At 44.2% G+C, this 18,993-nt stretch overlaps 2 protein-coding genes across 6 annotated transcripts; one reads left to right on the plus strand and one right to left on the minus strand.

Annotated features, from left to right (window-relative positions):
* Positions 1 to 526: 526 nt before the first annotated feature.
* rln3b (relaxin 3b) lies at positions 527 to 12,170 on the minus strand. The gene is made up of 3 exons (XM_069720573.1): positions 12,117 to 12,170; positions 1,967 to 2,324; positions 527 to 1,588 (listed from the first exon to the last, which is right to left on the minus strand). Exons 2-3 carry the CDS (start codon positions 2,139 to 2,141, stop codon positions 1,308 to 1,310), a joined length of 456 nt encoding a protein of 151 aa, XP_069576674.1. The 5' UTR covers positions 2,142 to 2,324; positions 12,117 to 12,170; the 3' UTR covers positions 527 to 1,307.
* rfx1b (regulatory factor X, 1b (influences HLA class II expression)) lies at positions 2,801 to 17,281 on the plus strand. Of its 5 annotated transcripts, none has more exons than XM_069720569.1 (17): positions 2,801 to 2,952; positions 4,581 to 4,956; positions 7,736 to 7,827; positions 11,248 to 11,318; positions 11,407 to 11,662; positions 11,738 to 11,919; positions 12,135 to 12,254; positions 12,404 to 12,531; positions 12,720 to 12,838; positions 13,566 to 13,669; positions 13,743 to 13,894; positions 14,158 to 14,255; positions 14,663 to 14,812; positions 14,918 to 15,129; positions 15,204 to 15,357; positions 15,497 to 15,542; positions 15,637 to 17,281. In XM_069720569.1, exons 2-17 carry the CDS (start codon positions 4,608 to 4,610, stop codon positions 15,813 to 15,815), a joined length of 2,412 nt encoding a protein of 803 aa, XP_069576670.1. In that variant the 5' UTR covers positions 2,801 to 2,952; positions 4,581 to 4,607; the 3' UTR covers positions 15,816 to 17,281. The 5 variants fall into 5 exon arrangements, with proteins under 5 accessions (XP_069576670.1, XP_069576668.1, XP_069576672.1 ...); XM_069720567.1 differs by having other exon boundaries at positions 2,801 to 2,944; XM_069720571.1 differs by having other exon boundaries at positions 2,801 to 2,944; positions 12,407 to 12,531.
* Positions 17,282 to 18,993: the final 1,712 nt, after the last annotated feature.

Below are 18,993 nucleotides of genomic sequence, written 5' to 3' on the forward strand. Positions count from 1 at the left end.
GTTCCCATTGTCTTTACAGAACAATATATATTAAATAAAAGTCAGTGTATCGTTCTGTCTTCAAACTGGCTTAATTAATACAAACAGATCGTGTACTTTGAATGCTGCGGAGAGACGTGACATGTGCATTGTTTTGTGTTGTTTCATTGATGACCACCAGATGGCGCCAGTTTCAGCACCTGCAGCCTTTAAGTGCTGAATGTGTTTGTATGAAGGATGAAGGGCGTGGACACAATAACAGGGACACTGTGCTGTGTGGATGATGTGGAGGAAAGCTTTTACTTAATTAATACCTCATCACATATACAGTTTAACAAATGTCCTGAATTTTACTCAAAACTGTTGTTTGGGATGATTGTCCAGAAACTATTGTGCATTTATTTTGTCAGTCACACAAAATGTTGATGAAATATCTACCTCACTTTGAAAGAATGTATTTTTTGGTCTCTTGGAAAATCGAAATTCAAGAAAACACATGATAATTATTGATATCATAATGGCCAAATTCCATATCCATGAATGACACTTTAGAAACAATGCTTTCTTGGCTTTAGCAAACACTTCATACAATACATTTATTAACACTGTCTAAAGCAAATGGCATATAAAACCAGAGCAGCCTGCACTGTTAAATTATTTCCCCTAGTGATAAATGATATTGTTCTTTCATTCTTTTTTGTTTGTTCTTCTCTATTTTGTATTTGTATATATTTGAACTTGTGTATTATAAGGACTAATATATTTTTGAAGTAGTGGCATTGCAACAAATAATACTACAGTAAACTTCAGTTTTTTTAAACCCAGTTTTGTTGATAATGTCTCGATATAACTGTGAAATTTCAACTCTGTGTGGATAAGGAGCAAAAAACACCATGTTCACCTTGAAGCTGTTCCAGGCTGGTTGCAATGAATGTCATTGAATTACAAATCTGTCATATTGTTTCCCCTGAAGAATCCCAGACAGCAGCTCTCATGTATTGGGTATCCTGCCACTCTGTAGTCATTAGTCACCACCACTTCCTTTATTTCGAAATCCTTGTCAAAACTGTGTTTATGAAACAAGGGTTTGGAAAAGTGGAAGTGTTCTAAAAAAAAAAAATTTGACCATATCTTATTTTTAAAAGGAACAAAACGTTCATATACTCAAAGCTTTATTCGACAAATATATTAATCTGATGACCACAGCAAACAAATTCTGATTATACATTCACTTTTATGTATAAATAGTCAACACATGGACTGTGAGAGAAGATAACGTCTCCTTCAGTGACAGGACGAGATGTACAGGACGTTGAAGAAACAGCAGTTCAGCACAGAGAGCTGATTTCACTCTTGCTGCAGCCCCACTTGCAGCAAGCGTTGGACAGTCCGACCACGACGTCCCGTCCTTTCCTATCTACGCTGCGTAGAGCCTCCAACACGTTCTCCGAGATCAGAGAGCGAGCTGACCGGCTGAAACCAGCAGCCACAGATGCAACATCCAACGTCTGATCTTTCCATGCTTGGGACTCTGCAGGCTCCTGCTTGTTGGGAAGTTGAGGGATGGGATTTTTATCCCATAGATCAAAGGTCTCTCCTCCAATAAGAGCTGGTAAAAAAAAGAAGAAGTAAATCTCTTAATATTACGGTTAAACTACAGGCAGTAGTTTAAAAAAAAAAAAAAAAAAAACATTTTCCAAACAGGTAGGACATCCCAGTGGGAGCATTTATCAATACAATGTGATTTGACTTTAGGTAGGCTGCTAATATTTCAGAGTCAGAGTGGTGATCATAAATTCTAACTTTCACAACCCTCAGTTAGAGAAAGGCTCAATGAGTCATTTGGACTTGACTGACATATTCAAATAGAAAGCCCTGAACTCCGTCTGCTATCAGGGATGGGGGGTACAATGGAGATGCATTCCCCCTCATCCCTGTCAGAAAACATGGTGCATCATAAAAAATAAACTTGTATCCACAGTCTTACCCAAATCTCCTGCGCTTCTCCTCCAGCGAGAACCACCGCAGGTGAAGATGACGGCTCGTATGAACTCTCTTCCACACAGCTTCACCCCATAAAAAGAGGGATTGACTTCATTGGAGTGCACCCGGTTGGCCAGCGCCACCAACAAGCCCAGGGTCAAGAAGGCCGCCTTCCACATGCTGGAAGAGAAACGATGCCGCAGGTATCTCAAATGCTGGAAACTTGTTGAAGTGTCTCTACGATGAGTGTTTCTTGGTGGACAGCCTCACCAGCTTTATATAGGCTGCACATCTCAGAGAAGGACCTCAACTCAGGTCCACTCTCTGTCACGCCCGGAGATAAGACTGGAGACCTTTTCAGACTACAATGCACACAGAGAAAAAGAAAAGTTGTGATTATGTAGTGAAAGATGCTGGGGGGTCATGGCAATCTAATCACCTGTGACCTTTTGTTGGCCTTTCTGTCCCTGACATCATTTGGGTTGCTGCCGTGTCACACAGCGCAATCTCTGCTGATCACTATCCATTCACACATACACACATCCTGTCTGACAAACCAGTGGAGAACCTCTAAACGTTGCACAATAACACATATTTATGTGCGGCAGATAAGCAACATCATGTGTGAAATGAATGAAAGGACATTTCATCATTTCCCCTCCAACTGTTTGACATTCTGAGCAATCACAAAAATGAACATCACCGGTGGTCATTTGGTGAAAGTAACAGACAGGAACTGCCAACCAATTAGCTATCGATTATTTCACTGACGCTGCGACCACCTCCCCAGTCAACCAATCAGCATTTAGTATAGGGCGGGGCAACGACAGGACGATAGCAACAGTTGCCCCGGTGAAGGCTCGGCGCCATAGTCACGGTAGTCCTGGCGACGAGAACCAAGCAACGGGAGTCAACAACAACAACCTAAATCTAAAGGAAAAAACCCTTTAACGACTAAAAAGGACAATACGAGGATAAAAAGGTGAAAAAGTACAATATCTCTGAATTCTCGTTTAAATTTCCGGTGAATTATTTCCGTGTGCTTGTTTGTAGTCACGAGCGTGAACGTGGAAGTGGCGCCGATGAAGCGGCTCTTCTTCACGGTTGTTATGACGATGTCAGATCGGTGATCGGAGCACAAGATGGCGGGTGTGTTGGACTGACAATCGTACTTTTTTAGCCCGTTTGTCAGCCCGTTGAGGTTGTTTCTGACAGTTTCGATCACCGCGGAACTATAACGAGGTGTGATTGATGGCCGCAGATTTACTGAATATCCAACATGAGCCGTTAGCAACTGGCTAGCTCGCTTCAACGTCATAAGTCGGTGTGAACGGCTAGCAGGGGAAGCTACCGCGTTCAGAAACAAACACACCGAGCTGGTCACGTGACACGAGCTCAGTCTGTTTCACCATCTTTACCAAAGTTTTAGGTGACATTGAGTCTGTCGGTGCGTCCGAGGGGGGGTCGGAGGGTCCGAGGGGGGGTCAGAGGGTCGGAGGGGGGGTCAGAGGGTCCGAGGGGGGTCAGGGGGGTCAGAGGGGGAGGGGGGTCAGAGGGGGGTCGGAGGGTCGAGAGGGGGGTCAGAGGGGGGGTCGGAGGGTCCGAGGGGGGGTCAGAGGGTCGGACGGTCGGTCGGGGGGGGGGGTCAGAGGGTCCGAGGGGGGTCAGAGGGGAGGGTCAGAGAGGGGGGTCGGAGGGTCCGAGGGGGGGGGTCAGAGGGGGGGTCGGAGGGTCCGAGGGGGGGTCAGAGGGTCGGAGGGGAGTCAGAGGGGGGTCCGAGGGTCCGAGGGGGGTCGGACGGTCGGGGGGTCAGAGGGGGGGGTCAGAGGGTGGGAGGGGGGGGTCAGAGGGGGGTCGGAGGGTCCGAGGGGGGGGTCAGAGGGGGGTCGGAGGGTCCGAGGGGGTCAGAGGGGGCGGACGGCGGAGGACCCTCCGACCCCCCTCGGACTCCCCCCCTCCAACCCTCCAGCCCCCCTCCGACCCCCCCTCCAACCCTCCGACCCCCCTCCAACCCTCCGAGCCCCCTCCGACCCCCCTCCGACCCTCCGAGCCCCCCTCCGACCCTCCAGCGGCCTCATGGCTCCGATTACTAGTTTAGTTGTACAATCTGAAACTGTCCACAGTCACGTGTTTCCTCATTTTTATTTAGTTGTTTTATTTCACTTGAAATGTCATGGTCGACGTCTACGAATCTTTTTATCTGTAAACTTGGATAATTCTTTATTTATATTGCTGAAGATCGCACTGTTTCATACTGGAGCAAACAGGAAAGACTCTAAACTACTGCTGAGTCTCAGACAAAAGCCTGACTTCCTCCTCTGGTTTATATTCCACACACACACACACAGAGACACACACACACTAACACACACACACACAGAGACACACACACACACACACACACACACACACACACACACACACACACACACACACACACACACACACACACACTAACACACACACACACACACACAGAGACACACACACTAACTAACACACACACACACACACACACACACACACACACACATGTACACGTGAGACACAGAAAGGTGCGTCTCATCTGATGTTTGCAGCACTTTCATTAATGCAGTCCGTCTCTTTCTTATCCACAGAACTAGTGGCTCAAAGCATTGGTTGCCATGGCAACTTCTGGATACTCGGAGGACCTTCAGCCTCAGCCGGCCAACACCGTAACCATAGCAACACCTGCAGCCACCACACCCTCATCCGTAAAGACGGCAAACTTCCTGTCGGAGATCCCAGCGACCTCTGGAACCATTTCGTCAGCGAACCAATCAGCCGCTGCCTCCAAGACGGGACAGGATGCGCTTTGTTCTCCAGCGCCGCCCGCCCAGGCCCAGAGCCAGAAGGCAGTGGTTCTGACGACTCCCACGCAGCACTACGTGACCCCTGATATCCAGCACTCTGCGGTCCAGAAGAGTAACGGTCAGAGCAGCTCGCCTCAGTACATCATCGTCACGGTTACAGGTGAGGAATGACTGACATATGCCTTCGTACTGAATACTGTGCTCACAAAGGCATAACACACGTTAAAGCGCATGTTAGCAGCGGGAGGACATGACATGGCACACAGCCTGAACAAGCTGCAGTCACAGTCGTAGTAGTATGAATGTTTATTATGCATTAAAGTACTTGTTATTATTTACTAGGGTCCACCATCTTTTGACCAGTTCAATAAAAAAAAGTGGTATCAAATATTAATGAAACCATTGATTTTCACAGTTAATCATCAATACGTTTCATCACAGAGTAATTGAGTCATTTGTCAAGGAAATATTCAGATGTTTATTAGTTCAAGGCCTTTAGAAATTAAGAATTTCTAGATTTGATTGCAAATTAAATATGTTTGGGTTTTGGACTTTTGGTTGGACAAAGATAAATTTAATTGGATGAGGTCACCACGTGCTGTGGGAATCTTAAATGGCCATTTTTCACTATTTCTATCACTGAGGTTGGAATATTGGATCCATTTCCCAGTAGGAGAAATACCTGCATGGGTTAAGCTGAAACTTTAGTTTTTTGGGTCACTCTCAAAAACTGCCTTTACTCCCCCTCAGACTGTGGTGTATTATTGTGGTTCAACAGATTGGAGACTCTTCTCTTTAGAAACAATGAGCTGATCACTGAATCAGGAGTTTCCACCATTTGAATCATGTAGGTTGTGAAAAAAAAAAAAAAATGGGTGGAAAAGATCGTGTGTTCCAGCTGTTATTTCAAGAACAAACAATGTCCATAAATAATCAATATTTTATGTCCTGCTGCTCGTCTTATTTTGGAGTTTGTGAAAATGAATGACGCCAGCTTCATTTTGGTTGATTTAGTAACTACTTAATGTTTTGTTTTTTGAGAGTCCCACCAGAATTGATAAAAACACCGATGTAGTGTTCGGCTGACTTTGTGAGAACAGACTGAGCTGATGGACGTGGTTGCTCGGCTCCCAAACGTGGGAACATGGATGGAACCTCACTTCACTTCTTGTCTGCTGCTCTTACTGCCACAGAAAAATTGTGTTTTTTTATAATTGTTACATCAACATGGCTTTAAACTTATAATTCCTGTAGTAGTGCAGAACATTTGATGATCCGGTATCTATAGTAACTAATGCAATGTGTGTACAAGACCTCGAACCTTTTCAGATCTTAATAATATCAAATAAATTTAGGTCTCTGAAATTCCTGAATTAAAAAACAAAACAAAATGCTCAGACAGAAACAAAACAGTTTATATTTCAAAATATGTTGTTAATTGAAGGGAATAAGAGAGAATTCTCTGGTGCCTATATGTATGTTTATTTTAGGGCCATCTATTCGTAGATCTTTTTGCCTGCTAGTATCAGATAACACGCTGCACTTTCACCCAGAGTGAGAGGCTGGCGGGCCCGCGGCTTGTCTGTGGAAATCAGGCATTCCTCCCTTCATACTAAAATACAAGCTATATCTTAATAAGATATTAATCTTTAAGCTGTAGAATTACAAAGCAAAACACCGTGTTCGTTCCCTGTAAGCAGCAAATATCTGATACGTGATGTCATATAGACTTGATTGATGTGACAGGTGATTGAAAACCAAATAGTTCAATTCTTAAATGGTCTGTTTTGGTTACTGTCAGGACTGCATGAATGGCTTTGACTGATTAATATCACATTCATGGTTTCGTCCAGGCCGAAGTGTATTTTAAGTGTAGTACAACTGAGGGCCACCAGGGGCTGACTACAAAAAACCTCTGGCTCAAAAGACCAAAAAGTAAACTTCTCTCATGAAAAACAAAATCAATAAAAAAACATTCTACAAATCGTGGTGTCATTATCTTAATTCAGATTAGTGTCCTGGTGGTCCTTCTGGAAATAATTTGAAATTAAATTAGATATTAGACCTCAAAGAGAGCTATTCCTTAGCTCAAAGAGAGCTATGTTTGGGGGTGTGCCTGGTTTGATTGACATGCCTGGAGTGTAGTCATGTGGCCTGTCTAGTGGACTCGGGTTGTCGGTTAGATCCGCCCCTCGCTAAATCAACATATGGTCACTCGTGGCTCCAAAAAAACAAGATGGCGACAGCCCTAAATACCAGACAAGCATTCAAAACAACAGTTCACAAACCGATGAGTGAAGTCATGATGGGCTGTTTTCCCCCTGCTGTGACATTTAGATATAAAAGTAGATGCTCGATAGAGGAGATGAGCCAGTAGGACACACTGGGAGGTCTCTGGTAATAAGTCCTTATTGAATATTCATTCCTGCTGAATGGGCTTGTTGTAGTGTCACTACAGGTAAATCATGAGGAAGAGCAGCTCAGTGGGACGCAGGACAAGTAAATGTTTTCTCACTTGAAGGGCACAAAAAAGAGTGAATATCCCTCCTCGCCTCCATCCTCTATTTTCTCCCGCTCTTATCAGCCCACATGTATCTCTCATTTCTCTCTCTCATCTGATCTGCATGTTTACAAGATGGAGGGATTTCTCCTCCATCTGGGGAGATTAGCTGTCCAAGGCTGTCCTCCTGCACGCACGATATAAGGACGAGCGGAGAGTTGCACCGACACACTCTTCCTCGTCCTCCTCGCTGAGTCTTTCCTCAGGAAAGTCAGAAAGAAACTTAGCGGCAGGATGTTCTGCGGCGGCCTTTACTACGATTTTGAAGCAGTATGTCGTGAGTACTGAGCCCGTCGGGGCGGTGGAGGGTTTTATCATGGGAGATTTGTTTGATCAGCTGATGAGACGTCTCTCCTTCCTCCTGTTGTGTCGTCCTCAGAGGGCTCTGTTCACTCCAATGACAGTCTGTCAGACTCCAGCCCGCCTGGTGTCCCCACTCAGGTGGTCCAACCAGTCCAGACCACCCCACAGGTAAGATGCACACATACACGAACCCCCCCCCCCCCCCATGCTCTTGTCACATGACTACGTAGGGTGGCGCGCCGATGAGGTTGTTTCAGTGGCTCCACTTACCAGCAGAGGTCAGCTGAGAGGATTCAGACAATCTCGTCCATGTCAGCCATTATATCAAATCCACCAATAAATCCAGTCAACAATGTGACTCTCATCTCTGTGTGATGATAACGAAGGTGAGCGAGCTGGAGAACCTACAGGAGCTGCTACAGAGACACATATATTCCTGAGATATATTATATTCCTGAGGTATATTATATTCCTTAGATACATTATATTCCTTAGATACATTATATTCCTGAGATATATTATATTCCTGAGGTATATTATATTCCTTAGATACATTATATTCCTTAGATACATTATATTCCTTAGATACATTATATTCCTGAGATATATTATATTCCTGAGGTATATTATATTCCTTAGATACATTATATTCCTTAGATACATTATATTCCTTAGATATATTATATTCCTGAGGTATATTATATTCCTTAGATACATTATATTCCTTAGATACATTATATTCCTGAGATATATTATATTCCTTAGATATATTATATTCCTGAGGTATATTATATTCCTTAGATACATTATATTCCTTAGATACATTATATTCCTGAGATATATTATATTCCTGAGGTATATTATATTCCTTAGATACATTATATTCCTTAGATACATTATATTCCTTAGATATATTATATTCCTGAGATATATTATATTCCTTAGATACATTATATTCCTTAGATACATTATATTCCTTAGATACATTATATTCCTGAGGTATATTATATTCCTTAGATACATTATATTCCTTAGATACATTATATTCCTTAGATATATTATATTCCTGAGATATATTATATTCTTGAGATATATTATATTCCTTAGATACATTATATTCCTTAGATACATTATATTCCTTAGATATATTATATTCCTTAGATATATTATATTCCTGAGATATATTATATTCCTGAGATATATTATATTCCTAGATACATTATATTCCTGAGATATATTATATTCCTTGAGTATTCCTGAGATATATTATATTCCTGAGATTATATTCCTGAGATATATTATATTCTTAGATACATTATATTCCTTAGATATATTATATTCCTTAGATATATTATATTCCTGAGATATATTATATTCCTGAGATATATTATATTCCTGAGGTATATTATATTCCTGAGATATATTCCTGAGATATATTATATTCCTGAGATATATTATATTCCTTAGATATATTATATTCCTGAGGTATATTATATTCTTGAGATATATTATATTCCTTAGGTATATTATATTCCTGAGATATATTATATTCCTGAGGTATATTATATTCCTGAGATATATTATATTCCTGAGGTACAGTGGGTACGGAAAGTATTCAGACCCCTTTAAATGTTTCACTCTTTGTTTCATTGCAGCCATTTGCTAAAATCAAAAAAGTTCATTTTATTTCTCATTAATGTACACTCAGCACCCCATCTTGACAGAAAAAAACAGAAATGTAGAAATTTGTGCAAATTTATTAAAACAGAAAACCTGAAATATCACATGGTCATAAGTATTCAGACCCTTTGCTCAGTATTGAGTAGAAACACCCTTTTGAGCTCGTACAGCCATGAGTCTTCTTGGGAACGATGCAACAAGCTTTCCACACCTGGATTTGGGGATCCTCTGCCATTCTTCCTTGCAGATCCTCTCCAGTTCCGTCAGGTTGGATGGTGAACGTTGGTGGACAGCCATTTTCAGGTCTCTCCAGAGATGCTCCATTGGGTTTAGGTCAGGGCTCTGGCTGGGCCAGTCAAGAATGGTCACAGAGTTGTTCTGAAGCCACTCCTTTGTTATTTTAGCTGTGTGCTTAGGGTCATTGTCTTGTTGGAAGGTGAACCTTCGGCCCAGTCTGAGGTCCAGAGCACTCTGGAAGAGGTTTTCTTCCAGGATATCTCTACTTGGCCGCATTCATCTTTCCTTCAATTGCAACCAGTCGTCCTGTCACTGCAGCTGAAAAACACCCCCATAGCATGATGCTGCCACCACCATGTTTCACTGTTGGGATTGTATTGGGCAGGTGATGAGCAGTGCCTGGTTTTCTTCACACATACCGCTTAGAATTAACGCCAAAAAGTTCAATCTTGGTCTCATCAGACCAGAGAATCTTATTTCTCATAGTCTGGGAGTCCTTCATGTGTTTTTTGTCAAACTCTATGCGGGCTTTCATATGTCTTGCACTGAGGAGAGGCTTCCGTCGGGCCACTCTGCCATAAAGCCCCGACTGGTGGAGGGCTGCAGTGATAGTTGACTTTGTGGAACTTTCTCCCATCTCCCTACTGCATCTCTGGAGCTCAGCCACAGTGATCTTTGGGTTCTTCTTTACCTCTCTCACCAAGGCTCTTCTCCCACGATTGCTCAGTTTGGCTGGACGGCCAGGTCTAGGAAGAGTTCTGGTCGTCCCAAACTTCTTCCATTTAAGGATTATGGAGGCCACTGTGCTCTTAGGAACCTTGAGTGCTGCAGAAATTATTTTGTAACCTTGGCCAGATCTGTGCCTTGCCACAACTCTGTCTCTGAGCTCCTTGGACAGTTCCTTCAACCTCATGATTCTCATTTGCTCTGACATGCACTGTGAGCTGTAAGGTCTTATATAGACAGGTGTGTGCCTTTCCTAATCAAGTCCAATCAGTTTAATTAAACACAGCTGGATTCCAATGAAGGAGTAGAACCATCTCAAGGAGGATCAGAAGAAATGGACAGCATGTGAGTTAAATATGAGTGTCACAGCAAAGGGTCTGAATACTTATGACCATGTGATATTTCAGTTTTTCTTTTTTAATAAATTTGCACAAATTTCTACATTTCTGTTTTTTTCTGTCAAGATGGGGTGCTGAGTGTACATTAATGAGAAATATATGAACTTTTTTGATTTTAGCAAATGGCTGCAATGAAACAAAGAGTGAACAATTTAAAGGGGTCTGAATACTTTCCGTACCCACTGTATATTATATTCCTGAGATATATTATATTCCTGAGGTATATTTCTGAGATATATTATATTCCTGAGATATATTATATTCCTTAGGTATATTTCTGAGATATATTATATTCCTGAGATATATTATATTCCTTAGGTATATTTCTGAGATATATTCATTAAGTATTTAGAAAAAGAAGAACAGGTGAGAGGAAAGTGCAGGTTGGACTTCTACCCATCAGCGATGCTTCTCTGGGTTAGACCACTGCTCGCTAACTCGTTCAACACAACAACTTTTTATGGTGTTTACATTTTCTTAACTTCCCCCAAGTGGCCAAAAAAAGGAATGAATGCTGCTGTAAACGTGGTGTTTGCTGATTGTGCAGGTGGAGCATGTGTACTCTGGCCAGGTGTACGTGGACGGAGCAGGAGACGCAGCGTTCTCCACCTCCAACATGTATGTAGGGAGGAGCCGGCTCACCTGAACAACTTCCCCCGTCACACAGCCGTGTGTTTAACCTGTTTCTGTGTCTCTTCCCGTCCAGTCGGTCAAGCAGCTACCCGTTCTCCGACTCGCCCCTCTACTCCCAGACCCCGCCCTCCTCCTCCTCCACCTTCTACGAGACAACGCCCAGCTCTGAGTCAGACATCACCGGCTCGGTGACCTCACAGCCAGTTTCTGTGGCAGGAGGCAGTGGTGGAGGGGGGTACGTCATTCAGGGAAGCTATGTGCTAGGAGGAGGGGGGGGAGGGGGAGGACAAAGTTACTCCAGCCCAAACTCTCGGGCGCCACCTGCTACCGTAAGTACTGAAATTCACAGTGAAATAGAAGTCACGGTCCACAACATGAAGCTGAACGTCCCAGATGTTCCTCAGGTGCAGTGGCTGTGTGATAACTACGAGGGGGCGGAGGGGGTGAGCCTCCCCCGCTGCACCCTCTACTACCATTACCTGCTGCACTGCCAGGAGCACAAGCTGGAGCCCGTCAACGCTGCATCCTTCGGGAAACTCATCAGGTCCGTGTTCATGGGGCTCCGGACACGGAGACTAGGAACCAGGTACACACACACACACACACACACACACACACAACACAAAGACACACACACACACACACACACACACACACACACACACACACACACACACACACACACACACACACACACACACACACACACACACACACACACACACACACACACACACACACACACACACACACACACAGACAGACAGACAGACGGTCCCACACCTCCTTCCTGTGTTTCAGAGGGAACTCCAAGTACCACTACTACGGGCTGAGGATCAAGTCTGGTTCTCCTCTGCTTCGACTGATGGATGAACAGCAGCACATGGCGATGAGGCAGCAGCCTTTCTCACAGAAGAACAGGTATCCACATGGACTGTTGGGAGATTATTAACATTATTAATATAGCACAGGATGATATTACTGGATATTATCACCCAAAATGCTTTTTAGTTGCATTTTTAAACACATAAACGTCCCCGTGACTCCGCCTCTCCATCTGATCTGTCCAGTAGGATAAAGCCCGTTCAGAAGACCCTGGGGGTCACCAACGGGACATCGGGTGGGACGGGTCTGCAGCAGCAGGCCGGGGCGCTCTGTGACATCTCAGCACAGGTCCAACAGTACCAGCAGTTCTTGGGTAAGGACCGCCTGCACGCATCCAAATGCATCGTTGGTTATGATATATGATTATGATACTGCACTGCAGTAATGCTGAAATCAGTCAGCTGACAAACGTACGCGTCAGAGTTCATTCATTAGTGACCTGATGAAACAGATGGATGTTCTCAGCCTTCTCCTGTTTCCTGTATTTATTATGTATCACAGAGGCATCGAGGCCGCTGCCAGACTTTGTGGACATCGATCTGCAGGATGTGACTTTGCCTGATGGGATCCTGTTAGAACACCTGAAGGCCTTCCAGACTCTGTACAGAGAACACTGTGAGGTGAGCACGTACACGTCATGTCATAGATTTACATGTTGGATGCTTATTCCTCCTTTTCTCTCAAGAAATGATCCGTACCGCTCACCACGATTTACTTTTTTGTTTTTGTTGCAATCAAAAAGTCCTGATTTTGAATCAAGTTTTCTCGAACAGAAAGTTCTTTTGATTTATTTTTTTGGGTAAAATTGCAGAAATTGCAAATAGTGACTTTGTACGACCTGCCCACTCGTATCTAATAGACTCAGTCATCCTCAGAGTGAATGAGGAAGTGAGTCATCACCGATTTGACTTCTCATTTATTTTATATTTTCTGAACTTAAAGAAAAAAAGGACTCAAAGTGACTTAAAAAAATTCCTGAGTCATAAAATGTTTCCATCTTCTGTAAAAATAAGTGCTTTTTAAATAATATTAATATATCCTGTATACACAAAAACAAAATGCAATCTCTTACAGATGTAGAAAACGTACTATATGATAAGACTGACGCAGGAAGTGTGATGATTGGCTGCCTACCTCATGATTACACCACGTCCCATAACAACCATCACTTCTGTCAGTCTGATGAGGAGAGACTTCCTCACAAATGACGTTTTTTTGTTGGAAAGTCTTAAATTGCGTTTAATTTGAATTGATTATTGTGACCGTAAGATCGTCATTTCCTGGAAGAAATGCATCACGTGTTCGAACGTTCACACACCTCCATGACATCATGTCTCCTCCTCACAGGCCGTTCTGGACGTGATGGTCAACCTTCAGTTCCCTCTGGTGGAGACACTGTGGAAATCCTTCTGGCGGTTCAGCCAGGGCACCGACGCAGAATCCCTCAGCCTGTAAGCATCACAAACACACCACAGTAACCACGTATCTCCGCCGTAACTGAAGATGAACGCTCCGTCTCACCAGACACAACGAGTCGGAGAAACGTCTGCCCAAGTCGTGCCTGGTGTTGCTGTGTAAGTTTGAGCCGGTGCTGCGCTGGACCAGAGAGTGTGACAACCTGCTGTACCAGACTCTGGTGGACATCCTCATCCCGGACGTCCTCAGACCCATCCCGAGTGAGTCCCCGAGACCTGGAGGAGACAGGAAGAGTTCACAGTGAAACTGAAGGATGAAAGTGGAACGACAGTTTAACAAAGCTGACTAATAAACATGTTGTACAACAAACAAATTAAGGAAACAAGTCAATAATAGTATAAATCAATTTTTAACTTGTATGATTTTTCATCTTTTAAAATAGATTTACAGCATAATCTGTATTTATTAAAATGAGGATGAGTTCAGGGAGTTTAAATCCTGTGTTTGTCCTCCTGTCCACCAGGTGCTTTAACTCAGGCCATCCGTAACTTCGCCAAGAGTCTGGAGAACTGGTTGACGGGCGCCATGATGGACATCCCGGAGGAGATGGTTCGCATCAAGGTATCTTTCCTCTTAAAGATTGATTACATGTCAAACCACCTCCTCAACAGATTTGGGTTTCTGGGACTTCTGTCTGTTCCTGTAAAATCACAAAATTTGAAGTGTGGTTACAAAAAAAATGTAACTGGTGTGCTAATGTTGCTCAAATAAGAAAACTTGAAATACTCTCAAAGTTGTAGCTTCCTGCCGCTTAGTGCACATCGCTGTGCTGCAACAGGAGCAGCTTCTAAACCCTTCAATTAACCTCCTAAGTGCTTCATCGAGCTTCATGTGTGACCTGTGCTGGTCTCTTGTTGTCTTCTTGGTTTTCACTGCAGCCCTGTGATGTGACAACCTACGATGCATTTGAGTGTAACTCCGCCTCTTCCTGACACGAATGATGATGGCGTCCTCTCTCCTCCTGTCAGGTGGTGTGCGTGTGCTCTTTCTCCCAGACGCTGCGTCGCTACACCAGCCTGAACCACCTGGCCCAGGCGGCCCGCGCCGTCCTACAGAACTCCGCTCAGATCAACCAGATGCTCTCTGACCTCAATCGGGTCGATTTCACCAACGTACAGGTCGGCCAGCGCTGCTCCCTTCTGCTGCTGTGCATTGCTGTTTTAGGTGAAACAGAGCAGGACGCTGACTCTGTCCTACTGTGCTCCCCCCCCCCCCCCCATCAGGAGCAGGCATCCTGGGTTTGTCAGTGTGAAGACCGTGTGGTCCAGAGGCTGGAGCAGGACTTCAAGGCGACTCTCCAGCAGCATCACTCCCTGGAGCAGTGGGCCACCTGGCTGGACAGCGTCGTCTCTCAGGCCCTGAAGCCCTACGAGCAAAACCCAGCGGCTCTGCCGAAGGCTGCCAAGGTCTTCCTGCTCAACTGGTCCTTCTACAGGTGAGAGAATGAAACAATGAAAATATTTGCTTCTATGTTCAAGATCCATTTTTGCAAATCTTCTTTCTCACCAGTTCCATGGTAATCCGGGACCTGACCCTGCGCAGCGCTGCAAGCTTCGGCTCCTTCCACCTGATCCGCCTGCTGTATGACGAGTACATGTATTACCTGATCGAGCACCGGGTGGCCCGGGCCAAAGGAGAGACGCCCGTCGCAGTCATGGGAGAAGTATGTCACGTGTTACACACAGCATGTTCAAACTATGATTTATGATTATAGATGCAGTTTGAATGTGATTTATCATTATAGATATAGTTTAAACGTGATGATTTATGATTATAAATCTCCTGTTTTCACTGTGTTGCAGTTTGCCAGCACTGTCAAGAGGCGAAACTCTCCCGACCTGGAGAAAGGTACGTTCAGCCTTGTTCTCCTCACACATGGTTAATCTGCTCCAGGCTCCGTTATCAGATCCCTGATTGCCACGTCACTGCCTTTCTTCACCAGAAGAGGAGGAGGAGGAGGAGGAAGACGAGAGCGAGGACGAGAGCGGTGATTTGGTGCTGCAGTCCGGCCCTCTGAGCACGGTGGACGAGGAGAAGGAGGTGATGGAGCCGCCGGCCAAGCAGCCTCGGACCAGTTTAAACCTGCACACTCTGACCGAGACACACAGCACAGCGCCTTAGCCGATCAGCCGACGGTCAACACACTCGACACACTCGACACACACACCCTCTGTTCAACACCATGTCATCCCTGCATCCTGTCACCCCGTGAGAAAGTACTTATTGCTGATTTTGTATTCTGTATTTTTGTGCCACCATGTTTTTCCCTCTTTGCCTTTACGTGATGATTTAGTCCTTCCCTCGTTCCCGGTGCCTTCCCCGTCTACTCAGTGGCATCAACTATACACACAGTATACTCTTGATTTCCTCCTGCCGCCTTAACTGCTGATAAGACGTAGAAATATCATTTCCATTGCCTTTAATGCAATGACTGTGCAGGGGAGCTGGACTTTAATGAAGGCCACTGCTTAAAATGTAAATTTCTTAAATCCAAGTGTAGCATTGGGGATGATACTGCACCGGGAATTATGTTGGCACATGGATGGTGATTGACAGTTATCTGTGGATGCCATATTTTGTATGTAATTTCCTATTAATTTGGCCAAATAACTGATATGATACTTGGTGCCTTTGAGAGATTTGTGGCCTGAAAGAGCTTGTTGTTTATATGCTGTATCATCGGGGTTAATAAATGAAGGTGCTGTGAAGTGGTCTCGATGTTGTCATGAACTATTCTCAGCTGTAAAGATGAAAAGGTGCCAGTCCAGCTGCGTTGGATGATTCTGCCCGGTTTGTTTGTTGTTCTTCATCCATTCATCATCGACCCGTTCTCATTACACACACACACACACACACACACACACACACACACCTTCACAGATGCTGTGCGACTTCAGTGGGCCACAGCACAAGGCCAAAGCTTATCCCGCCTAATCAGCAGCTCTTACTTCACTGTATCCATGGCAACCTTTGTACCAGCTTCAGCTCTCTCAAGTGTAAAAGTAGACGTTTATTTTCTATCTTGAACATTCTGTATATAATCTATATTATGTATCTTTTGTCAACACCGTCGTATATCCAGACTTTTTGTATGTTGTTCAACCATTATTGCCTTAACAGATATGTTGTGGTGTGTTCACCATCCAGAGTATTGAGCTATATTTCTATTGTGATGATGGATCAAGCATGTGAATGTGGTGACTTTCAACGGACACCTTCCAAAGAGCACATGCTCCAACAGCAGCATTACAAGGTGTTGGACTTTGGGACTGAATGAAGACATTAGACATGATGGTAGTAGAGGGACGTCCTTCAGGACCACCAAGATGTCACCAAAGAGAACTGCAGAGAAAAAGAGGATATGTTTACATTTATCCATACATGAGGGAGGACAATATCTCGAGAAGTCAAATCTACTGCTGACTGCAATGTCATGGATATTGTGAGTTGGATTTTGTCCCCAGCTTGTGCTGCAAAACCTTTTCTAGATGAGGTCCTGATGTTATTCTGAAGACCTCATTCCTTCAATCTGTGATCAACGTTTGTAGCTTTATTCTCACTGTTAACTAAAGACGTGACTAATTTAACACTTGTGCCCGACTCTTTCTTCATGGGATCCCTCCTAATATGTATTAGCCACATCACCTACTACAACAGGTTCACTACGTCAGGTTCACTACAACAGGTTCACTACAACAGGTTCACTACGTCACGTTCACTACAACAGGTTCACTACGTCAGGTTCACTACATCAGGTTCACTACAAGGTTCACTACGTCAGGTTCACTACATCAGGTTCACTACAAGGTTCACTACGTCACGTTCACTACAACAGGTTCACTACGTCAGGTTCACTACATCAGGTTCACTACAAGGTTCACTACGTCACGTTCACTACAACAGGTTCACTACGTCAGGTTCACTACAAGGTTCACTACGTCAGGTTCACTACAACAGGTTCACTACGTCAGGTTCACTACAAGGTTCACTACGTCAGGTTCACTACAACAGGTTCACTACGTCAGGTTCACTACAACATGTTCACTACGTCAAGTTCACTACGTCAGGTTCCCTACAACAGGTTCACTACAACAGGTTCGCTACGTCAGGTTCACTACAACAGGTTCACTACGTCAGGTTCCCTACAACAGGTTCACTACATCAGGTTCACTACAACAGGTTCACTACATCAGGTTCACTACATCAGGTTCACTACAACAGGTTCACTACGTCAGGTTCACTACAACAGGTTCACTACAACAAATTCACTACGTCAGGTTCACTACAACAGGTTCACTACAACAAATTCACTACGTCAGGTTCACTACAACAGGTTCACTACGTCAGGTTCACTACAACAGGTTCACTACGTCAGGTTCCCTACAACAGGTTCACTACGTCAGGTTCCCTACAACAGGTTCACTACAACAGGTTCACTACGTCAGGTTCACTACGTCAGGTTCACTACGTCAGGTTCCCTACAACAGGTTCACTACATCAGGTTCACTACAACAGGTTCACTACATCAGGTTCACTACATCAGGTTCACTACAACAGGTTCACTACGTCAAGTTCACTACGTCAGGTTCACTACAACAGGTTCACTACAACAAATTTACTACGTCAGGTTCACTACAACAGGTTCACTACGTCAGGTTCACTACAACAGGTTCACTACGTCAGGTTCACTACGTCAGGTTCACTACAAGGTTCACTACGTCAGGTTCACTACATCAGGTTCACTACAAGGTTCACTACGTCACGTTCACTACAACAGGTTCACTACGTCAGGTTCACTACATCAGGTTCACTACAAGGTTCACTACGTCACGTTCACTACAACAGGTTCACTACGTCAGGTTCACTACATCAGGTTCACTACAAGGTTCACTACGTCAGGTTCACTACAAGGTTCACTACGTCAGGTTCACTACGTCAGGTTCACTACAACATGTTCACTACGTCAAGTTCACTACGTCAGGTTCACTACGTCAGGTTCCCTACAACAGGTTCACTACAACAGGTTCGCTACGTCAGGTTCACTACAACAGGTTCACTACGTCAGGTTCACTACGTCAGGTTCCCTACATCAGGTTCACTACAACAGGTTCACTACATCAGGTTCACTACATCAGGTTCACTACAACAGGTTCACTACGTCAAGTTCACTACGTCAGGTTCACTACAACAGGTTCACTACAACAAATTCACTACGTCAGGTTCACTACAACAGGTTCACTAGGTCAAGTTCACTACGTCAGGTTCACTACAACAGGTTCACTACGTCAGGTTCACTACG

Source organism: Brachyistius frenatus, unplaced genomic scaffold (assembly GCF_029030835.1).
Source record: "Brachyistius frenatus isolate BFR_SWC_R1_liver_20210118 unplaced genomic scaffold, ASM2903083v1 Contig_243, whole genome shotgun sequence".
In the NCBI taxonomy this organism is placed as follows: domain Eukaryota; kingdom Metazoa; phylum Chordata; class Actinopteri; family Embiotocidae; genus Brachyistius; species Brachyistius frenatus.